General features: G+C 39.9%; 2 protein-coding genes across 4 annotated transcripts; both read right to left on the bottom strand.

Annotated features, from left to right (window-relative positions):
* Positions 1 to 270: 270 nt before the first annotated feature.
* LOC107819358 (dihydrofolate reductase) lies at positions 271 to 14,855 on the bottom strand. Of its 3 annotated transcripts, none has more exons than XM_016645465.2 (5): positions 14,569 to 14,854; positions 14,079 to 14,177; positions 13,790 to 13,976; positions 957 to 1,058; positions 271 to 544 (listed from the first exon to the last, which is right to left on the bottom strand). In XM_016645465.2, the coding sequence occupies exons 1-5, from the start codon at positions 14,779 to 14,781 to the stop codon at positions 459 to 461; spliced, it is 687 nt and encodes a 228-aa protein (XP_016500951.1). In that variant the 5' UTR covers positions 14,782 to 14,854; the 3' UTR covers positions 271 to 458. The 3 variants fall into 3 exon arrangements, with proteins under 3 accessions (XP_016500951.1, XP_075083854.1, XP_016500952.1); XM_075227753.1 differs by having other exon boundaries at positions 13,790 to 13,972; positions 14,075 to 14,177; positions 14,569 to 14,853; XM_016645466.2 differs by lacking the exon at positions 14,079 to 14,177 and having other exon boundaries at positions 14,569 to 14,855.
* Positions 14,856 to 17,141: 2,286 nt separating this feature from the next.
* On the bottom strand, positions 17,142 to 20,078 carry LOC107819354 (uncharacterized). Its single transcript, XM_075228636.1, has 6 exons — positions 18,759 to 20,078; positions 18,570 to 18,677; positions 18,257 to 18,448; positions 17,985 to 18,125; positions 17,572 to 17,888; positions 17,142 to 17,481 (listed from the first exon to the last, which is right to left on the bottom strand). The coding sequence occupies exons 1-6, from the start codon at positions 20,076 to 20,078 to the stop codon at positions 17,142 to 17,144; spliced, it is 2,418 nt and encodes an 805-aa protein (XP_075084737.1).
* Between the last annotated feature and the right edge of the window lie 221 nt (positions 20,079 to 20,299).

Below are 20,299 nucleotides of genomic sequence, written 5' to 3'. Positions count from 1 at the left end.
CCCGTAGATATCTATTTATAGTGGAGAGACTATTTCAAAGAAGAATGGGAGGAGGAGAATAAAAAGATAAAATAGAAATAAAATAAATAAATAAAAAAGGAAAAATTAAATTAATGAAAAATAATTTGAAAATATAAACTACTTTTGTCTTTAAACAATTAATTTTCCGCTTTTTCTTTTTGAAAGAAACTAGAATTTGTACCTTCTACTCAAAAGCAGAAAAACTATTTACGTTGCTCAAAAGCACTTATTCACCTTGGCTAAATCAAATTTCAAGAAAAGTACTTCTTCTTTGACTTCCTAGAAGCTGGCCAAACAGGCTCTTAGTGTCTCGGAGAGTTATTACAATCAAAAGTGACGGACCAATTATAAATTGGTATTTATTACTGTCTTCAATATTAATAGATATAGACATATAGTGATATTTCACGAATACATTTTCTCTGTCGAGAAGAAAATTACATCTTTGAGTTTCCCTGCAATGCCATCTTGATTTTCTTGACCTTGTTGATAAATGCTATCACAGTTTTCACGCTTTCAGCATCTGAATGATAAACACAGAAAAGGATCAAAATCTGATTACTAAAAAAATTACTTAAGTCAAGTCATGAACAGTTTCTTTACACCATTAGGTTAAAATAACCTACAACAACAAGTAATTGTTTATTATAATCTAAATTGGTAACATAAGAATTGTAATAAATTATTAAACTGTCATAATTTATTAACTTTTATTCAAATGGTCAAATTAAATTTCCTTAGTAAACTTTTAACTTTTATTCAAATGGTCAAATCATTCCTTACAACTTTTCGAATACACAAGTTTAACCCAAAAAATTTATTTGTATCATTTTATTACCGAAATACGTAACACCTAATTCCTCCTATTATTATTTTTTTCATAAATGTATAATCTCACAATTATTTTTTTTGTTACTGGGAATTTTATCAATTACCTAGATTTGGTACTTTGTGCCCCTCTGGGTGATGAATCACAACAGGATTAACGAAGCACTTCACAAGTTCTTCTTCGCTTGTCTTTTTGGTTTCCTTCTCACCTATACAACACATATCACAATAAAGGACATATATACCTCAAAATTAATTAGAAAGAATATAATCAAGTGACATATATACTTCAAATTAACTAGAAAGATTATAATCAAGTGATTGCTTAGTAGAAACTTTTGAAAATAAAAAGGTAACGTACAATACATGGTGAATTTACATGATTCGTTACTCCAAGTGGAGTCCACTATTTGTTTTGTTCTAGTTGTTTCAATTTTGAGCAGCTACCTTTTCTTCAACAAGAATAAATCAACTTGCCCCATCCGTATGTATAATATCTTTTTGAAAAAACAAAAGATAAAGATACTTGTATATGGTCGAAATCGGGCATACCCGATTTCGTTGGCAGGGGAGTTGCCTCGAGGGTAACCTCATAATAGATCGGGCTCAAGCTCGAAGATAGAACATCAAGTCTGGAGATCGAAGTGTTCATTGAGATCGAGGCCAGCAACAATCGAGATCAAGTATGACTGATATCGAGTAAGGCGTAATAACGGAATGGCGAGATATCAGTAACCGGTCGAAGATCACGGCGAAAATCCCGGAACAGATCAAATCAAAGCGGTTATTAGTACCAATCATGGGATTTACTTCCGTTATTAGAGTTGTACCTTATTTAGGATTCCTCTATTATATAAAGAGGTGTCTCATTCACTTGTAGGGGGACAAGAATTATTCACTGATAAAAATATACACACACGATGCTTTCTTTATTTTACTGTTCATCGTTGTTTGTTCCATCCTCTACTATTCTTATTAACTAACCTAGAGACTATCTCGAATCGAGGTCGAGGCATTATTTGCACACATGTTTGATTTATTTTATTGTCCAATTTATCTATTTAATTCGTTGTTTATCAATTGGTACTGATTTAAATCACATATCCTTAAAACTACAATATAAGTTTAATTGTTACTCAATTTTTTGGTTAAACAGTTTGGCGCCCACCATGGGGCTAAGGATAATAGTGATTGTTCAGTATCGATTCTGGTAAAATACACTATTTTATGCTTGTTCTTGTCAAGTATCTTTGCTTTCAGGTTAAAACACGTCAAACTCACAAAACGTATCCACACACGGTGACAATGGCTTCGGATTCCATGGTGAAAACGAATATGTGATTGCTCCAGGAGTCGAGGTGCCACAGGCTAATCTCGGGGGAGAACCGGTTGCCAACCCAGTCGATGCCAATACGCACGTTTCTCTAAACGCGGACCTAGGCACAAATCTCGATGGGAGTTTACGTAGAGAAGGCTGATCTAGTGGCCAAGGAACACAGGGCAGAGGAGACGAAAGAGTCAGTCTCCAAGTGATATTCGAGATGCTTCAGGCTTAGCAAGCCGCTATTGCTCAGTTACAAAATCAACATAGAGCTCCGAATAGGGTCAAGCCAGAAATTACTCGTCGTACCAAGCCAGTACCGAAAAGGATGAATGCTAATGAATTGGGGACTGATCCTGCGATAATGAAAATGGTCAAGGAACTCACCAAAATAATTGAATCAGGGGAGAAGAGAATCGAAGCCAACGATAAAAAAATGGAGACATACAACTCTCAAGTTGATCAGATACCGAAGGAACCGCCAATCTTGAAAGGGATGGATTCGAAGAAGTTTGTACAAAAGCCGTTTCCTCCAAGTGCGGCTCCGAAGCCTATTCCAAAGAAGTTTTGTATGCCAGACATTATAATGGGACCACCGATCCCAACGAGCATGTTACTTAATATACATGCGCCATCAAGGGTAACGATTTAGAAGATGATGAAATCAAATATGTGCTGTTGAAAATATTCGGAGAGACCCTTTCGAAGGGAGCAATGATTTGGTATCACAACCTGCCACCAAACTTCATTGACTCATTTGCCATAGTAGCAAATTATTTCGTAAAGGCACACGTCGGGCCATAAAGGTCGCAACGAGGAAATCGGACCTTTTCAAGGTAAGACAGAGGAATAATAAAATGTTAAGGGAGTTCGTGTCCCGATTTCAAATAGAACGCATGGAGTTGCCACCGGTCACAGATGATTGGTCCGTTCAAGCTTTCACCCAAGTGTTGAACGAGCGGAGTTCGATAGCATCACGTCAGTTGAAACAAAATTTGATCGAGTATCCAGTTGTAACTTGAGCAGATGTGCACAATCGATATCAATCGAAGATCAGGGTCGAGGGCGACCGATTAGGAGCCCATTCCGGTTCAGTACATCCAAACAAGTCGACAGTTAAAAACAAGAGGGACATCTATAGGGAGCTACGGTTGAACAGAGACCGATATCAACCATATACCGCATATCGAAGGAACAATGGTTCAAGATGCAATTCCACCCGGAATGATCAAAGAAGTGATCGAGGATAGAATTCTCGGGGACTTATGAGCAAAAGTGGTTTTGACAAGTATGCCAATCCCACAGAGGCACCTCGGTTATCGAAATATAACTTTAGCATCGATGCATCGGGAATTATATCGGCAATCGGAAGGATCAGAGATACTAGGTGGCCCAGACCCATACAAATCAATCCTTCCCAAAAAAACCCAAATTTGACGTGCAAGTATCATGGCACGCATGGTCACAAGACCGAGAATTGCATGCAATTAAGGGAGGAGTTATCCCATCTATTCAATGAGGGCGACCTTCGAGAATTCCTCAGCGATCGAGCCAAGAATCATTTTAGAGAAAGGGACGCCAACAGGAAAAATGAAAAGGAAGAACCCCAACATGTCATTCATATGATCGTCGGTGGGGTCGACATTCAACAGGGACCCATATTCAAACGCACTAAGGTATCAATCACTAGGGTAAAACGAACCCGAGATTATGTTCCCGAAGACAGTTTATCATTCAACAACGAAGAAGCAGAAGGCATTTCTCAGCCCCACAACGAAGCTTTGGTAATTTCTATCTTATTAAATAAAGTTCAAGTTAAGTGTGTTTTAGTGGATCCAGGTAGCTTGGCGAATATCATCCGATCGAGGTCGTGGAGTAGCTCGGCCTACAAAATCAAATCGTGCCCGCAGCTTGGGTCTTAAACGGCTTCAATATGGCCAGTGAAACAACTAAAGGGGAGATTATTCTACCGGTGAACGTGGCTGGAACCATTCAAGATACCAAGTTCCATATAATCGAGGACAACATGAGGTACAATGCCCTGCTCGGAAGGCCTTGGATCCACAATATGAGAGCAGTCCCTTCGACTCTCCACCAAATGATGAAATTTCCGACGTCAGACAGTGTAAAAACAGTATACGGGGGGCAGCATGCTGCAAAGGAAATGTTTGTGGTCGATGAGGTAACACCGATATCGACATTATCAACCTAGGAAAGGTCGAGCATCAAAGGTAAATATGAAGTCAAATAGCAATCACAGCCACCAGCCTCAACCAAATCAGGGAAGCAGGAGATAGAAGAAAAAGAGGAGGATTTTCTGACCCCTCAAACTTTTATTGTTCCCGAAGATTCTGACGCCACCAAATCAAAGGTCGAAGAGCTGGAACATGTTATATTGATCAAGTACCTACCCTAGCAAAAGATATACCTGGGAACAGTATTAACCCCCGAACTCAGAAAAAAGCTTATTCAATTTCTTATTGATAACATAGATTGTTTTGCTTGGTCCCATTTCGACATGACAGGGATCCCACCGGAGATAACGACGCATCGACTATGCTTGGACCCTAGGTTCAAACCGGTGAATCAAAAGAGAAGACCCCAGTCCGAGGTAAAGCACACACTCATAAAGGACGGGGTAACTAAACTTCTCAAAATAGGGTCCATTCGGGAGGTGAAATATCCCGAATAGTTAGCCAATGTAGTTGTAGTCCATAAAAAAGAGAATAAACTTAGAATGTGTGTAGATTATAAGGATTTAAATAAGGCGTGCCCCAAAGATTCTTTTCCACTGCCTAACATCGATCGCATGATCGGTGCCACAGCCGGCCACGAGATCCTTACTTTTCTCGATGCCTATTCCGGGTACAATCAAATCCAAATGAACCCGGAGGACCGAGAAAAAACTTTATTTATTACCAAGTATGGAACATATTGTTATAATGTAATACCCTTCGGGCTAAAAAATGCAGGAGCTACTTACCAATGCCTAGTAAATAAAATGTTCGAAGAACAAATAGGTAAATCAATGAAAGTTTATATTGATGACATGCTAGTTAAGTCCTTGCGCCCAGAGGACCATTTGGCTTATTTGCAGGAAACGTTCGAGATTTTAAGGAACAACCCCGAGAAATGTGCTTTCGGGGTTGGTTCGGGCAAGTTCCTTGGCTTCATGGTATCGAATCGGGGGATCGAGATCAACCCCGATAAAATCAAGGCCATCGAAGAAATCACCGTTGTGGACAGTGTAAAAGCCGTGCAGAGGCTAACTGGACGGATAGCTGCCTTAGGCCGATTCATTTTGAGGTCGTCGGATCAAAGCCACATATTTTTCTCTCTACTAAAAAAGAAGAATGATTTCGCCTGGACCCCGGAATGCCAACAGGCATTAGACGAATTGAAGCGATACCTATCAAGCCCATCACTGCTTCACCCCACCAAAGGCAGATGAGAAATTTTACTTGTACTTGGCAGTATCGGAAATCGTGGTAAGTGGTATCCTAGTTCGAGAAGAGAAAGATACGTAATTTACCGTTTATTATGTAAATTGAACCTTAGGAGAAGTAGAAACTAGATATCCACACTTGGAAAAATTGGCACTTGCACTGATAAGTGCCTCTAGAAAGTTAAGACCATACTTTCAATGTCACCCCATATGCGTATTAACAACTTACCCACTTTGTAATATTTTGCACAAGCCCGAACTATCGGGCCGATTGGCCAAATGGGCTGTCGAACTCAGTGGGTATGATATCGAATATCAACCCCGGACGGCCATCAAGTCTCAATTTTTAGCGGACTTTGTGGCTGATTTCACGCCAACCCTCGTACCCGAAGTTGAAAAGGAACTCTTGTTAAAATCGGGTACATCATCGGGGGTATGGACCCTCTTCATAGACGTTGCTTCGAATATGAAGGGGTCCGAGCTAGGCATCATTTTGAAGCCGCCCACGGGTAGCACTACTAGAAAATCTATCAAAACTTCTAGGTTGACTAACAATGAGGCCGAGTACGAGGCCATGATTGCAGGTTTCGAGCTAACTAAAAGATTGGGAGCAAAATTCATTGAAGCCAAGTGTGACTCTTTACTGGTGGTGAACCAAGTAAACAAAACCTTCGAAGTTCGAGAGGATAGAATGCAAAGGTGTTTGGACAAACTGCAGGTAACTTTGCACCATTTGAAGGAATGGACTTTACATCATGTACCTCGAGAACAAAACAGTGAGGCCGATGCACTTGCAAATTTGGGGTCATCGGTCGAGAAAAATGAGATCAGCTCAGGGACTGTCGTTCAGCTCTCGAGATCCGTGATCGAGGAAGGTCATGCCGGGATAAACTCTACAAGCTTAACCTGGGATTGGAGGAATAAATATATTGAATACTTGAAGAACAGAAAGCTCCCATCGGGCCCTAACGAGTCGAGGGCCCTACAAACCAAAGCTGCTCGATTCACATTGGCTGAAGATGGAATATTATACATAAGAACATTTGATGGACCATTGGTAGTATGCTTAGGACAAGGAAACACCGATTATGTTCTACGAGAGGTCCATGAAGGTACTTGTGGAAACCACTCCGGCGCCAAATCACTGGTTCACAAAATCATTAAAGCAGGATACTACTGGTATAGCATGGAAAAAGACACTAAGGAGTTTGTTCAAAAATATGATAAATGTCAAAGGTTTGCACCAATGATCTATCAGCCCAGAGAACAACTTCATTCAGTCCTATCCCCATGGCCATCCATGAAATGGGGAATGGATATCGTCGGCCCTTTGCCATCGGCCCCAGGTAAAGCTAAGTTCATTTTATTTATGACTGACTATTTCTCTAAATGGGTTGAAACATAGGCGTTCGAGAAAGTGAGAGATAAAGAGGTTATAGACTTCATCTGGGATCACATCGTATGTCGATTTGGGATACCCGCCGAAATAGTGTGTGACAATGAAAAACAATTTATCGGCAGCAAAGTGACAAAATTCCTCGAAGACCACAAAATAAAAAGGATATTATCAATGACGTATCACCATAGTGGGAACGGACAGGCCGAATCAACGAACAAGACTATCATTCAAAACCTAAAGAAAAGGTTGAACAACGCTACGGGAAAATGGAGAGAAATTCTACCCGAAGTCCTTTGGGCATATCAAACAACATCAAAGTCCAGTATGGGGGCAACGCCGTTCTCCTTAGTATATGGCTCCGAAGCCTTGATTCCAGTCGAAGTAGGGGAGCCCAGTGCCAGGTTTCGAGAGACAACAGAAGAGTCAAATCACGAGGCTATGAATACTAGCCTCAAATTATTAGATGAAAAACGAGAAGCCGCACTCATTCGAATGGCTGCACAAAAGCAACGAATTGAAAGATACTACAATAGGAGAACCAACCTTCGCCACTTCAGAGTCGGGGACTTAGTCCTGAGGAAAGTCACCATCAACACTCGATATCCTAATGAAGGGAAGCTCGGCCCAAATTGGGAGTGAGCCTACCAAGTCCTCAACATCTTCGGAAAGGGATCTTATAAGCTCGGCACGATGGACGGTGAACGACTGCCAAATAATTGGAACATATCGCTTCTCAAACAGTATTATTGCTAAGGTATGACTTTATCCCTTTTTTTTCATTTATATATTCGACACTAACTCACTGCAGGTGTTCGACTGAAGACATCGAGACCTCACATTTTAAAGCACGCGTTGCACTCTTTTTCCCTTAGATCGGTTTTTGTCCCAAGTGAGTTTTTCCGACGAGGTTTTTAACGAGGCAACAATTATGTGCTACCTGAGAACAATTCAATAGTATCAAAGGCTTCTTTACATTCAATATCGAATACTGGGGGGCATCACCCTCGGATGTTACACTTTTGAGGAAAATACTTCGTGTCAAAGGGTCTCGATAGAGAAACTTTATAATGGGCCAAACGATCGAATGAACCGTATCCGTATAGATTAGTCGAGCCCCGATGGAAAAACAAAGAAACGAATTCGAGACTTCGATTTAATACCTTGATCAATTATGACGTCAACATCATGACATAAGCGATTAAAGCGTCGCTTCTGCACAGTTTTCAAGGTCATTAATTAACACCAGTTGATGGTCGGCCACCAGTGCTTTCAAACCATCAAAGTGGCTATTATAAATAGACCACCTTCATGATCTTCTCAAACTTTACTTTCAAACTTCTTCTAATCTTCAAAAGCTCTTCTATTTTGTTCAAGTTCATCAACTTTGCCGACTTCTATTTTCCAATCTCTTATTAAAACAATAATTCTGCCTTCTTCTCCCTTTAACCTCATATAGCAATGGCAAAAATATCAAAGACCGTTCCTCAAGAAGAAAAGGCCTCCTCATCGCGACCGACTGGTGACAAAACACCAGCGGAGCCATGTATCGAAGAGTGCATCCCTGGGCCATGTGGACTTACTTCCGACTTTAAAGTCAAAAAACCCTCTTCGGTTCCTGGCTGATGCGAGCCCATGTCTAGATATATCTGTTCGATATCCGAAGGCAATCTCGAGCAAGTGAAAAAATACTGCCACTGGGAGAATAAAGAGGTGGTGATTCCTACCCCTGGGGAGGACATCACTAGTCAATTAAAAGGGTTCTTAAGTGTGTATACTTACCCTTTCACACTAGGTTCTGTCGATCCTGTCATAATCGACTTCTGCCGCCAATACTGGGTAACCCTAGACCAGATCTACCCCTCTTTTTGGTGCATTGTCATTTTGCTCAGATTCTTCTCGATCAAGGTGTCGGGGATGTCTTTCACCCTCGATCATCTCATAAGGCTATACAACCCTCGTCTTTATCAGGGCGGATTGATAAGGCTTCAGCGCCAGGCCATGAAGGTGCTGTTCTCGAGCATAGACGAGGACAAGGACAGAGGATGGATGGGCCGATTTGTCCGAGTCAGGACCTCCGACTTAATCCTCGTCGAGAAGATGCCATTCCCCCAAGAATGGAACATGAAGCGTAAGTAGAACCTCACCGATAACGTTTGATTACTTGTTATGTTTCCTTTACCTCTTCTCATCTATATTCTTCTTTATGGTGCAGCTTCCCCCTGGTTTCTTGGTGCAGCCCCGGACCTTGCAGGTTGGGTTCGACAACTGGTTTCAACCTCTTCGTATACTGAGCGCTCGTGGAGCAATTTGGCCAAGGGTCGATGGGAGGCCAAAAATCATGGTAAGTTCCCATGTCCGTGTTTGATGCTTTCCTGTGAAATACTTCTTTTTAACTTGATTTCTTCTCATACAGGTCTTGGAGATAATTTCGTCATGAGGCTACCTCCTTTCAGGGAATAGGAGGTCCCGAAGCCGACCAAAGACAAGAAAAGGAGAAGGGCCTCACCTCCACATACCCCAAAGCCCAGGAAAAGCAAGGCTCGAAAGTCGAAGACTGATCCTGCCGTTCTGTCTTCCGATGTAGTCCAAACACTAGGAGATGAAGACGAGGAGGGAGAAGATGCCGACTGCCTGCTGGTGTCTCGGAAGAGGGAATTCATCGAAGCTTCGAAAACTGCTGAGCCGGTGACGATCGAGGAGGTTCAGCCACAGACCGAGGTGATCTTAGAGGAAGGTCCGGACAGAGTCCCCGAGTCATCGGGTGTTGATGATGCCTCCTACCGTGATGAGCAACCGGCGGGTGTGCCCGAAGGGTCTAGTTCTGAGGCCCTTCAAAGAGAATAGAATGCCCCAAGTGACTCGCTCGGGGCAATTAACATTGATGATTCGCCTCCCGACCCCACATACTCTGAGGGGCAGTTTCGGGATTCCCGGTCCATGGGGACCCCCGATGTGGGGATGGCCCACGAAGGGGATAATATATTTCGCGGCTGCTTCGCGGGGGTCAATGATGTTCCCGACCTGGACGCATCATTCATTTTTGATGAGGCTCAGCGACTTCTGAACCAAGTGAAGTTTAGCCCATCTTACCATGCTTGCGTTTGGACTTATTTCTCTAAGTTTGGTTTCCTTCCTTTCTGTACAGGCTATGGCACTCCATCGAGAAGCATCCTCCAAATACCGAGCTGAGCTGGCCCGATGTGAGGCTGACCTCAAAAGGTTACGGAGGAGATAGACGCCCTCAAACTCCTCTATGTGCAAAAAGAAGAAGAGATCATGAGCATTCGAGACGAGCTGACAAGAGCTCATCAAGATCAAATCGAGCTCATTGAACGGGTAATGTATAAATTTGGGAGCTTGTTATGTATTAACTTGATATTGGCGACTAATACTTTGATCCTGCAGGTTCAGCAGAAGGCTGAATTGGTTGAGCAGTTTCGACCTCACGGCTGATAGTGAGAGTGTGAAGGTTTTGGAGGACGAGGCCAGAGCTTTGCTTTCTGATGATGCAGACTCTGCGGGTGGATCCGAGAGCGGAGTAGATGAAGATGAAGCTCCCGAAGATGCGGCTCCCGAGGCAGACTAGGTACTTAGGAATTCTTTTTCTTTGTGTAAGACCCTGTGTGGTCTTTGTAAATACTTTGCATATATGAAAGATTTCTTTTCTTTCCGTTTCGTCTCCAATTTCTGATTTATGATAAATTTAGTTTTGCCTTTGCCTTGTGAAAACTTTGTTGCAATCGGGTTGTTGTAGCCTCTATAATCAAGTGAGCAATAGCTCTAACTCAAAGTAGAACAAACCCTTAGGTTTTTTAGTTAAGCGAGGGCGAGTCCCCGACTTCAATAATATATTCGGGATTTTGATTTCGGATGACTTGATCGAAGTCGTAATTGTACTGTTTTTATAGCCGAGTTCGAGTAAGTTTCGAACTCACAGTAACAGACCCCTTAAGGTTTTATGTCAAATGATGATGAATCCTCGAGCTATATTCAAGTCGGTTTTATTTGAGCTTGGAATAGTGGAACCCTGAGGTCCGAATTGAGTGAGAACAAAATCTCGAACTCTAAGTGTATTGGCCCTTAGGCTCTTTAGATTGGGCCGATATGGCCTCTAAAAGATGACTATTTTTTCCCTTTTTCGGCTTAGAAGACTTAGTAAAAAATTTCTTTATGCCTTAACACGTATTCTTTACCCATTCGGTTTTTTGAGGGTTCGATGTCGATTGAAACCCCTTTGCTTTTTGTGCCTTAGCACGTTTGCGTTAAGATAATTTGATATCTCTTAAGGTTTTTCGAGGACTGATTTCATCGAAGCCCTTTTAATTACTTGCCGAGGGTAGCCTTTTTTAACTGATTTTTCAAAGAATTCGAAGGCCTATTTTTATTGCTGGATTCGAACGTCTCCAGTAGCCTTTGGGTATGCCACTTGGGCTTATTTCCCAATAACACTTCGAACTTGTTCGAAGTGTTAGTCCCCGAGAGTGATGTCCTTGGCCTATAGATCAAGGGATGCCTCTTTGAGGTCTTATGAATTTGATTTTAGATTACTCGTATATGTCGATCGTTGACGATAATCCCCGAGTGTATGAGGTATATTTGCACTTGGCCCTTGAGCCATTTTCTCACAAAATCATAAGTATGGAGCTTGTATAGCAGAAAAGTTTCTTTGAGACATAAGATATGATATAGAAAGAATTCTTCTTTGTATAATTTATACATGCTCGTTATACTCCAAAAAACGAGGGAACTATCTGTATACGGTCGAAATCGGGCATACCCGATGTCGTTGGCAGGGGAGTTGCCTCGAGGGTAACTTCATAATAGATCGGGCTCGAGCTCGAATATAGAACATCAAGCCTGAAGATCGAAGTGTTCATTGATATCGAGGCCAGCAACAATCGAGATCAAGCATGACTGACTTCGAGTAAGGCGTAATAACTGAATGGCGAGATATTAGTAATCGGTCGAAGATCACGACGGAAATCTCAGAACAGATCAAATCAAAGCGGTTATTAGTGCCAATCATGGGATTTACTTCCGTTATTAGAGTTGTACCTTATTTAGGATTCCTCTATTATATAAAGAGGAATCCCATTCACTTGTAGGGGGACAAGAATTATTCACTGATAAGAATATACACACACGCTGCTTTCTTTGTTTTACTGTTCATCGATGTTTGTTCTATCCTCTACTGTTCTTAACTAACCCCGAAACTATCTCGAATCGAGGTCGAGGCATTGTTTGCAGACCGGTTTGATTTATTTTATTGTCTAATTTTTCTATTTAATTCATTCTTTATCAATTGGTACTGGTTTAAACTTTAAATCACATATCCTTAAAATCACAATATAAGTTTAATTATTACTCAATTTTTTGGGTAAATAATACTGTTATTTGCAACAATTTTTGAAATAATGTTTAAGCAATTAAAGAGTATCTATCCTCTATGGAAAATTAGATATCATATGGTTGTTCTTACATTATCTTAGAGTAATTAGTAGTAATTAACAAATAAAATAAAAAAACAAAATTCACAAATCTCTCTTCAGGTTTGGCTTCATAACACTAACTTCCCTAGTTATGATATTAAATTCTCTTATCTCCCTTGTTTTAACTGTACAATTCCTTTAACCTAGCTATCAGCTCACCCTTCGTCAAGGGCGTCACATATGCCCCCTTAGAGGCTCAATGTAGTTGTTGATGTTTGACCCACCATCGTATTGTTGGAGTTTACATTTGATATCATATTTTTTGCTACAGCTCACACTCATAGTACATATTGTCCATTTTGGCTCAACAAACCTCATAGATTTATCCTTTAGATTATGCCATCATCGAGCGTGTAAATTATGTGAACGTGTGCTCTATTTTATGTAGCACTTCATGTTTCTCTTCTTTGCAACATGAGATGTGCCTAAGGTGTCATATTCACATCCTCTTCGTAAGCTTGCCAGCCTGCAAGCCAGCTAGTCCTTCATCTTGACACACCCTCATTAACTCGTCCTCAAGGTATATCATATATAGACCCATTTAGGGTCTTAGCGTCGTCGTTGAGGCAACCATCCTACTGTGGGGGTTTCGTTCTAGTAATATTTTTGTCACAGCCTAAGGCCATGAGATATATTGTCCAATTGAGCTCTATCGACCTCACGGTTATGTCCCTTGAGCTATGCCACTATCAAACACGTGTACGATGCGAACTTGTTTCCTATCTTATATAACACTTCATTTTTTTCTCCCTTTGATGTAGAATTTACCTAAGATGTTATATGCATCCCTTCTTCGGAAGCTTGCAGCTAGAAATTTGTTAATCTTTCACCCTGATCCAACCTAAGCACTGGGCCCTCTATCAAAGTGTCACAAGTAATTAACTAGGTGTAATCTAGCGGGATAGATGGAGTCTAATACTCTAATTAAACTGGCATAATAGTAATTTATAGAAAACTACAAGTTAATCAAGAAAAATTAATTGAGAGATGTTATGATAACATTGTTTAGTGGAAAATACTCACTCACACCGAGTTCTTGCATCAGACTAAACTTCTTAATCTTAAGAATTGACCAGAGGGGTTGCTCAGATGGTCAGCACCCCCTCCCCTCCCCACCTACAATCCCAGAGTTATGGATTCGAGTTACCAAAAAAGCAATAGCTCCAACAAAGGGGGATCAAAGGGAAATTGAAGAGGAGGGTAATCCAAGAAAAAAAAATCTTAAGAATCAGAAATTAAACTAAATATACCATTATTAAGTTATTTGTATTGGTCATGGAAAGTACCTATGAAGTGCAGAGATGGGCACTCGATTGGAGATGAATATGCATTAGCAGCAAGTTTAGGGCATCCAAATTCGGGCGCTCCAAACTTGAACCCTGATATTATGATCACAAATTTTATATTTGGTATTTTTGTCAGAACCACTCTTTCCCTTTGCATTCCAGGCATTGTTGCAGTTACAATTGCTCCCTAAAAAGAGGATAAAAATCATATAAATTAATATATTACTTATTAATAGAACGAACTTTTGATTAATTATCTAAGAATCCAAGAGAGAACAATTATACTTGCCTGAGAGAAACCTAAAACACCATCAAATGGTCCATACTTCTCCATGTTAGCTTCTACATATTGAACACATTCCTCAAAATGGTAAATTTCTTTGGAGTCCTACAAGATATTGTTGCAATTCTTGTTTTATTTTCGGAACAAGAAGTAGAAGTTGGTAAAGAATACTACTATATGATATGTGCAAACTAAGTGTGTTACATGTGTTGGTTTTGTTTTGGAATGTGTTGGGAGTTGCTCTATTATACCGTGATAACCACCGCCGACCACCGATTTCAGTCGCAGTTCATCCGATCTTAAACGAGTAAGTTCTTGTTTTACGATTTGCACGTTATCTATTTAGTATAGATTAACAACCATCCACACATATATTATAGGGTTGAACTCGGAATTTATATGTGGTGGATTCTGAGTTGAAGGAGTAACATTAGAAATGAACATCTTATATTCAATATATATATATATATATATATAGAAAAGAAGGAGAGACAACCTTTTGGAACCATTCATAGTAAGGTGGATGAAAAATGTCATGAGAGTCGACTTTGTCTTGAAGTAGAAAAGGCCCATTCAAGAACACAAGATCTAGCTTTTCAAGTACAATTTGTGGCCAACCAAGTTCCATTTCTTTCTTCAATATTTCACCACTGGCTCCATGGCCATGGAGACAGAGAACTCGAGGCTTCTTTTCTGATTTTTTTTTCATATGGCTCTACCTCTCCTTTTTTTCTTAAGAAAGTTCTCTCTGGAGCTTAGTGTACGTAAGGTCATCTGCTCATCAATATTTAAGGTCATCTGCTCATCAATATTTATTTGTTATTCAATTCATTTTGTTCTTTTTAAATGTGAAAATAATTTAATTTAAAATTTTTACTTTTTCTTTATGACAAGCTTTTATATTCATAAAAATATTATGATATATTTACAAACACAAATTTCAAAAATTTTTATTTCTTTCTTTCGTGCCCTTTCAAGCCATGCCACTTAATTTAAAAAGGAGGGAATATATATTAAAGGTGGTCTTAGTCATATCTTTTTCAATTAAAATGTGTCTTGCAGATGTCCACGTGCATGGTTTTGTCGGTGAGTTTAATGTAGTTAGGTCTTGATCATAATATCTCAAAATTATCTTTGCTGATCCATACTATAATCGGAACACTTTATAACAGTATCTTAATAAGTCAAAGTTTTTCACATATTATATTACCACAAAAAAACGTCTTTGTCAAAATGAATTATATTCATACCCCTTTTCAGGATGAGAATGGATAACCACATGGAAGGGGACCTGCTATAAGTACACCAAATACAGATAGATATTTTTAATACATTTTGCACGTTAGGTGGAATTAGGAAAATGTTTTATTCTTTGATGATTATTTCTTTTCCTCTTTTTTTTTTTTTTTTCCGTTTTCAGGTCGATGTTGACGTCCATATTGCTTTCATCATTTTTTATTACCCATTTATACCCTGCATGGTATCCGTAGACGATGGAGCTAGATTTAAACTTTATGAGTTTTAAATTTAAAAAGTTGCCACATTGAAATACTATATATATGATGTTTTTGTTAATTCTCACAAATCTGGAGAATTCGAAGAAGGAGAAGAGTTGCAACGAAGAAGTGAGGAGAGAGAAAAGAGGGAAAAGAATTTTTGTTATTACTGTGTTAACCGACTAATGTCCAAATACACTGTACATTTATATAACTAATCAACTACTAACCATCCAACTATACTAGTTAATTAGCTTAACTATAGTTAACACCTAATGACACCTAACTATAGTTAACTAAGTGACAGCTGTACAATTACTAAGCTCCTTTACACCCCTCAAGCTAGGGGTGATGAAGATGTTCTTCATCCCTAGCTTGGACAAAAGATAACGATGTTGAAGAATAGTGAGAGCCTTGGTCAGAATGTCAGCCTCTTGCTCGGAGGATGGCAGATATTGAACATGTACTAGGCCTTGAAGCACCTTCTCGCGCATGAAATGACAATCAATGTCGATGTGTTTAGTGCGCTCATGAAATACGAGATTGGCGGCAATCTGAATAGCGGACTTACTATCAAAGTGGAGAGAAATAGGCAATTGAATATCCATAGCTAATTCTCAGAATAGACCAGCGAGCCACACAAGCTCAGCAACAGTGGTAGCAAGGCTGTAATACTCTGCTTCAGCAGAGCTTCTAGAGATAGTGGTTTGCTTCTTGGATTTTCAAGACATAGGAGATGCGCCAAATTTAATCATATAGCCTGTCACAGATTGCCTCGTAACAGAGCAGGAAGCCCAATCAGCATCGCAAAAGGCGGTCAAGGTATTCGAAGTAACAGAAGACATAAGAATGCCCATGCTAGGAGAAGATTTGATATAGTAAACCAAACGAACAATAGCCTCCATATGCGAAACCTTTGGATAATACATGAATTGGCTAAGATTCTGTACAACATAGGCAATGTCTGGCCTAGTAATGGTGAGGTACAAAAGCCTACCCAACAAGCGTTGATAGACACTGGGATCGTATCAGAAGTATCACCAATATGTTTGTCAAATTCGGATGATGTGAGCTTGTGACTAAGTTCTAAAGGAGCACCCACACATTTTGCCCCAACTAGTCCCATATCGGAGATGAGCTCTAAGGCGTATTTCCTTTGGTGCATAAGGATACCCTCTTTACTCCGAGAAAATTAAATGCCAAGAAAGTACTTGAGTTCCCCTAGATCTTTGATTTTGAAACTCTGCTGCAGCTTGTTTTTGGTTTCTTCTATCAAACTCAAATCATCACCTGTGATGAGGAGATCATTGACATAGACTAAAATCACAATAGTCTTCCCACAAGACCTCCTGGTTAAAAGAGAATAATCTAAATGGCTCTGAATGAATCTAAAAGAAAGCAAGGCAGTGGTAAGCTTCAAATTCCATTGCCGTGAAGCCTGTTTAAGGCCATATAGAGGTTTAAGAAGTCGACATGCAGTTTGTTTCCCAGCAGTGGACTTGAATCCTTGTGGCAAGCTCATATACACATCCTCGTGAAGATCCCCTTGCAAGAAAGCATTGTAGACATCCATTTAATGGATATTCCAATGCTTGATAGCAGCTATAGAAATAACAGCTCGTACAGTCACCATTTTAACGACAAGGGATAATGTCTCTTCATAATCAAGACCCTCATGCAGGCTGTAACCTTTAGCTACTAATCGAGCCTTGAATCTTTCAACTTCCCCAGTAGCCTTGTATTTGATTTTATATACCCACTTGCATCCGATGGCCTTTCTGCCTTCTGGTAAAGGAACCACTTTCGAGGTGTTATTATCCTCTAAAGCCTTGATTTCAAGTTGCATAGCCTCAACCCAGCGAGGATCCTTAGCTGCTTGAGCATAAGTTGTGGGTTCAACTTCTGCTGAAAATCTGGTGATAAAGCTTTGATAAGTAGGTGAAAGTCAATCATAAGAAATGACAGCAGAGATAGGATGAGAGCAAGCTTGAGCAGCCTGAGACTTGTCAGGGATAACAAAATCTTTCATCCATATAGGAGGCTTGGAAGTTCTGTTAGATTTGCGAAGTTCTGTAGGTGGTGCTGGTACAACCTCTTGTGAAGATGATTGTGAAGTAGGAACTGAATCAGGAAGTGTTGCCTCGTTATTAGAGGAATGAAGAGGCTGTGTGGCTTCTGTGGATGGCTGACTAGCCTCATCATATGAAGTTGGAGAAACTGGAGCAGGATGACCAGCCTCATCATGTGAATTTGGAGCAACTGGATCAGGATGGACATGAATAGTGACATCATCTGTAGATAATTGGCAAGTATCAACTGCCTATGGAAATGACATCTCAATATTGCTTTGTGTAGTCTTGAATGGGAAAATGGACTCATTGGACTCATTGAAGATAACATCTCTACTAATGAATACCTTGTGTGTCTCAAGATCATAGAGTTTATAGCCCTTTTGAAAAACACCATAGCCAAGTAGGACTGACTTAATAGCCCTGGGACTGAACTTATCTTGCTTGGATAGAGTGGAGGCATAACCTAAGCATCCTATTACTCTTAGCTGTGATAGAGATGGTGTACGATTATATAGAACCTCAAAAACAGATTTGTTGTCTAAGACAGACAAGGGAACTCTATTGATGATATACATTGCTGCTTCAATACAACAGCCCCAAAATCTTGAGGGCACACCTTCTTGGAACTTGATGGCCCTAGCTGTCTCAAGGATATGTCTGTGCTTTCGTTCGACCACTCCATTTTGCTGAGGTGTGTATGGACATGACCTTTGGTGTATAATCCCATAGGTATTGAATAGATATCCACAAGTAAGTTAAAGAACTCTGCACCATTATCATACCTAACCATTTTGATATGCTTTCCAAACTGATTCAGAACCATGACAATGAATGATTTTAACAAACAAGAAACATCTGATTTAACTCTCATCAAAAAGTCCAAGTCGATCTAGAACAGTCATCTACAACAGTAAGAAAATACTGCATACCATCATAAGTAGCAATGTTATAAGGACCCAAGACATCCATATGTAGCAATTGAAAAGGTTCAGTAGATTTGCTAGTATGTGTTTGAAAAGCAATCCTAGTTTGTCTAGCTAGTGGACACACATTACAATTGTTCAAAGTAAATCTAAGATTGTTCTGGGAAAAAAAAAAGAAATCTTCCTTAGAACAACCATAGGAACATGGCCTAGTCGTTTATGCCAAATCTCTGAGTCTGTAATATTTTGTACTGCCATAGATTTGCTATGAGTGTGAAAATCATTCCTGGACCTTGTCTTCAACACATATAGCCCATCATTTTCTCTACCAATCGCCTTCAGCCTCCCACTGAAGAGCTCCTGAAATACAAAGAAGTCTGGATAAAATACTGCACAACAATTCAAATCCTTTGTCACTTTTGAAACTGACAGAAGATTGAATTTAAAATTGGGCACACATAATACATCCTTAAGTAGTTCACCTCCAGGCATATCACAATCCCTAACATGAGTAATTCTAGCAGTCTCTCCAGTTGGCATTTGAACCTGTCCTGAACTTCCTATTTCAATACCATTTAACAACAATTGGTTATTGCTAATCATGTGATTAGTAGCACCAGTATCCATTATCCAACTAGATTCCTTTGTAGGAATATAATAGGAAGTACCTGCCATATGTACACTAGGAAAAGATGTACCTGCCATATGAGCACTAGATTCTGAAAAAAATGACTTCTTGTTGTTTATCTTTTGCAAAATCTTATTATACTGATCAGGTGTAACCACATGAGGTTGTGGCATTGTTGGTTGTTGTACTGACTGTACTTCTGTCTTAGCCAAGTGACCACTGATGGAAGCCCCTTTCTTCTTTGATTTAAAATCAGCCGGATAACCTATGATCTTATAGCAATTCTCCTTGAGATGACCTTTCATGTTACAATAGTCACACTTCCTAAGTTTGTAGCAACCTTCTCTAGTGTGGCCCTTCATGTGATAAAAATCACATTCGACATTATAGTTTCTTCGTTGCTTCTGAGTGTTATTCCACGAAGTGAACAAGGTTGTTGGTTCCATAGACTCAATAGGAACAGTATGACTACCAGCAATAATTCTTTGGCTTTTATCTTGCAAAATCATGGCATAGGCCTGATTCATAGAAGGTGCTTTACTCTTCATTAATATTTGGCTTCGAGCTTGACTATAACCATCATTCAAGCCTATCAAAAACTGCCAAAGACGTTGATACTGTAGATGCGCAAGATGTTTTTTTGATTTTTCACAGTCACAAGGAGGAGCTGGAATAATTGAGTCATATTCATCCCATAAATCCTTCAACTTTGAATAATACGCCGATACTGATGATGTTCCCTGAGTTAGGGTAAAAATTTCTTTATGAAGATAATACATTCGTGAAGAATTCACTTTATCAAACCTCTCACGAAGATCTTCCCTTATTGACCGAGCACTTAAGTGAAACGGAACACCACTTAGCAAATCATGACTTACATTGTGCATCAGTCACGATTTGACAATCGCATTGCAACGATCCCACAAATGATTGAACCTCGTTCCAAAGGTATCTTTGGCGATCAAACCGTCCACAAAACCTAGCTTGTTTCGTGTTAGCAACGAAACTTTCATAGCTTGACTCCAAAGTGTGTAGTTTTCCATTCCGATCAACTGAAATTCAAACGATAACGAATTCGGTCCATCAGAAGGATGCAAGTATAGAGGAT

Source organism: Nicotiana tabacum, chromosome 13 (assembly GCF_000715075.1).
Source record: "Nicotiana tabacum cultivar K326 chromosome 13, ASM71507v2, whole genome shotgun sequence".
Classification (NCBI taxonomy): domain Eukaryota; kingdom Viridiplantae; phylum Streptophyta; class Magnoliopsida; order Solanales; family Solanaceae; genus Nicotiana; species Nicotiana tabacum.
Note: the sequence above shows the minus strand (reverse complement) of the source record. Positions and strands in the feature narration are given on the sequence as shown.

What these genes read in the sequence shown, in the direction of transcription:
- LOC107819358 (XM_016645465.2), bottom strand. Translation starts at nt 14,781, where the DNA reads ATGAAAAAAAAATCAGAAAAGAAGCCTCGAGTTCTCTGTCTCCATGGC. An exon ending in GTGTTTTAGGTTTCTCTCAG is followed by an intron (nt 13,977 to 14,078) that starts GCAAGTATAATT and finishes TCCTCTTTTTAG; the next exon opens with GGAGCAATTGTAACTGCAAC. An exon ending in CCCATCTCTGCACTTCATAG is followed by an intron (nt 1,059 to 13,789) that starts GTACTTTCCATG and finishes TGTGTTGTATAG; the next exon opens with GTGAGAAGGAAACCAAAAAG.
- LOC107819354 (XM_075228636.1), bottom strand. Translation starts at nt 20,078, where the DNA reads ATGCACAATGTAAGTCATGATTTGCTAAGTGGTGTTCCGTTTCACTTA. An exon ending in TAACATTGCTACTTATGATG is followed by an intron (nt 18,449 to 18,569) that starts GTATGCAGTATT and finishes GTTCTGAATCAG; the next exon opens with TTTGGAAAGCATATCAAAAT. An exon ending in GGCCATCAAGTTCCAAGAAG is followed by an intron (nt 18,126 to 18,256) that starts GTGTGCCCTCAA and finishes TCTCTATCACAG; the next exon opens with CTAAGAGTAATAGGATGCTT.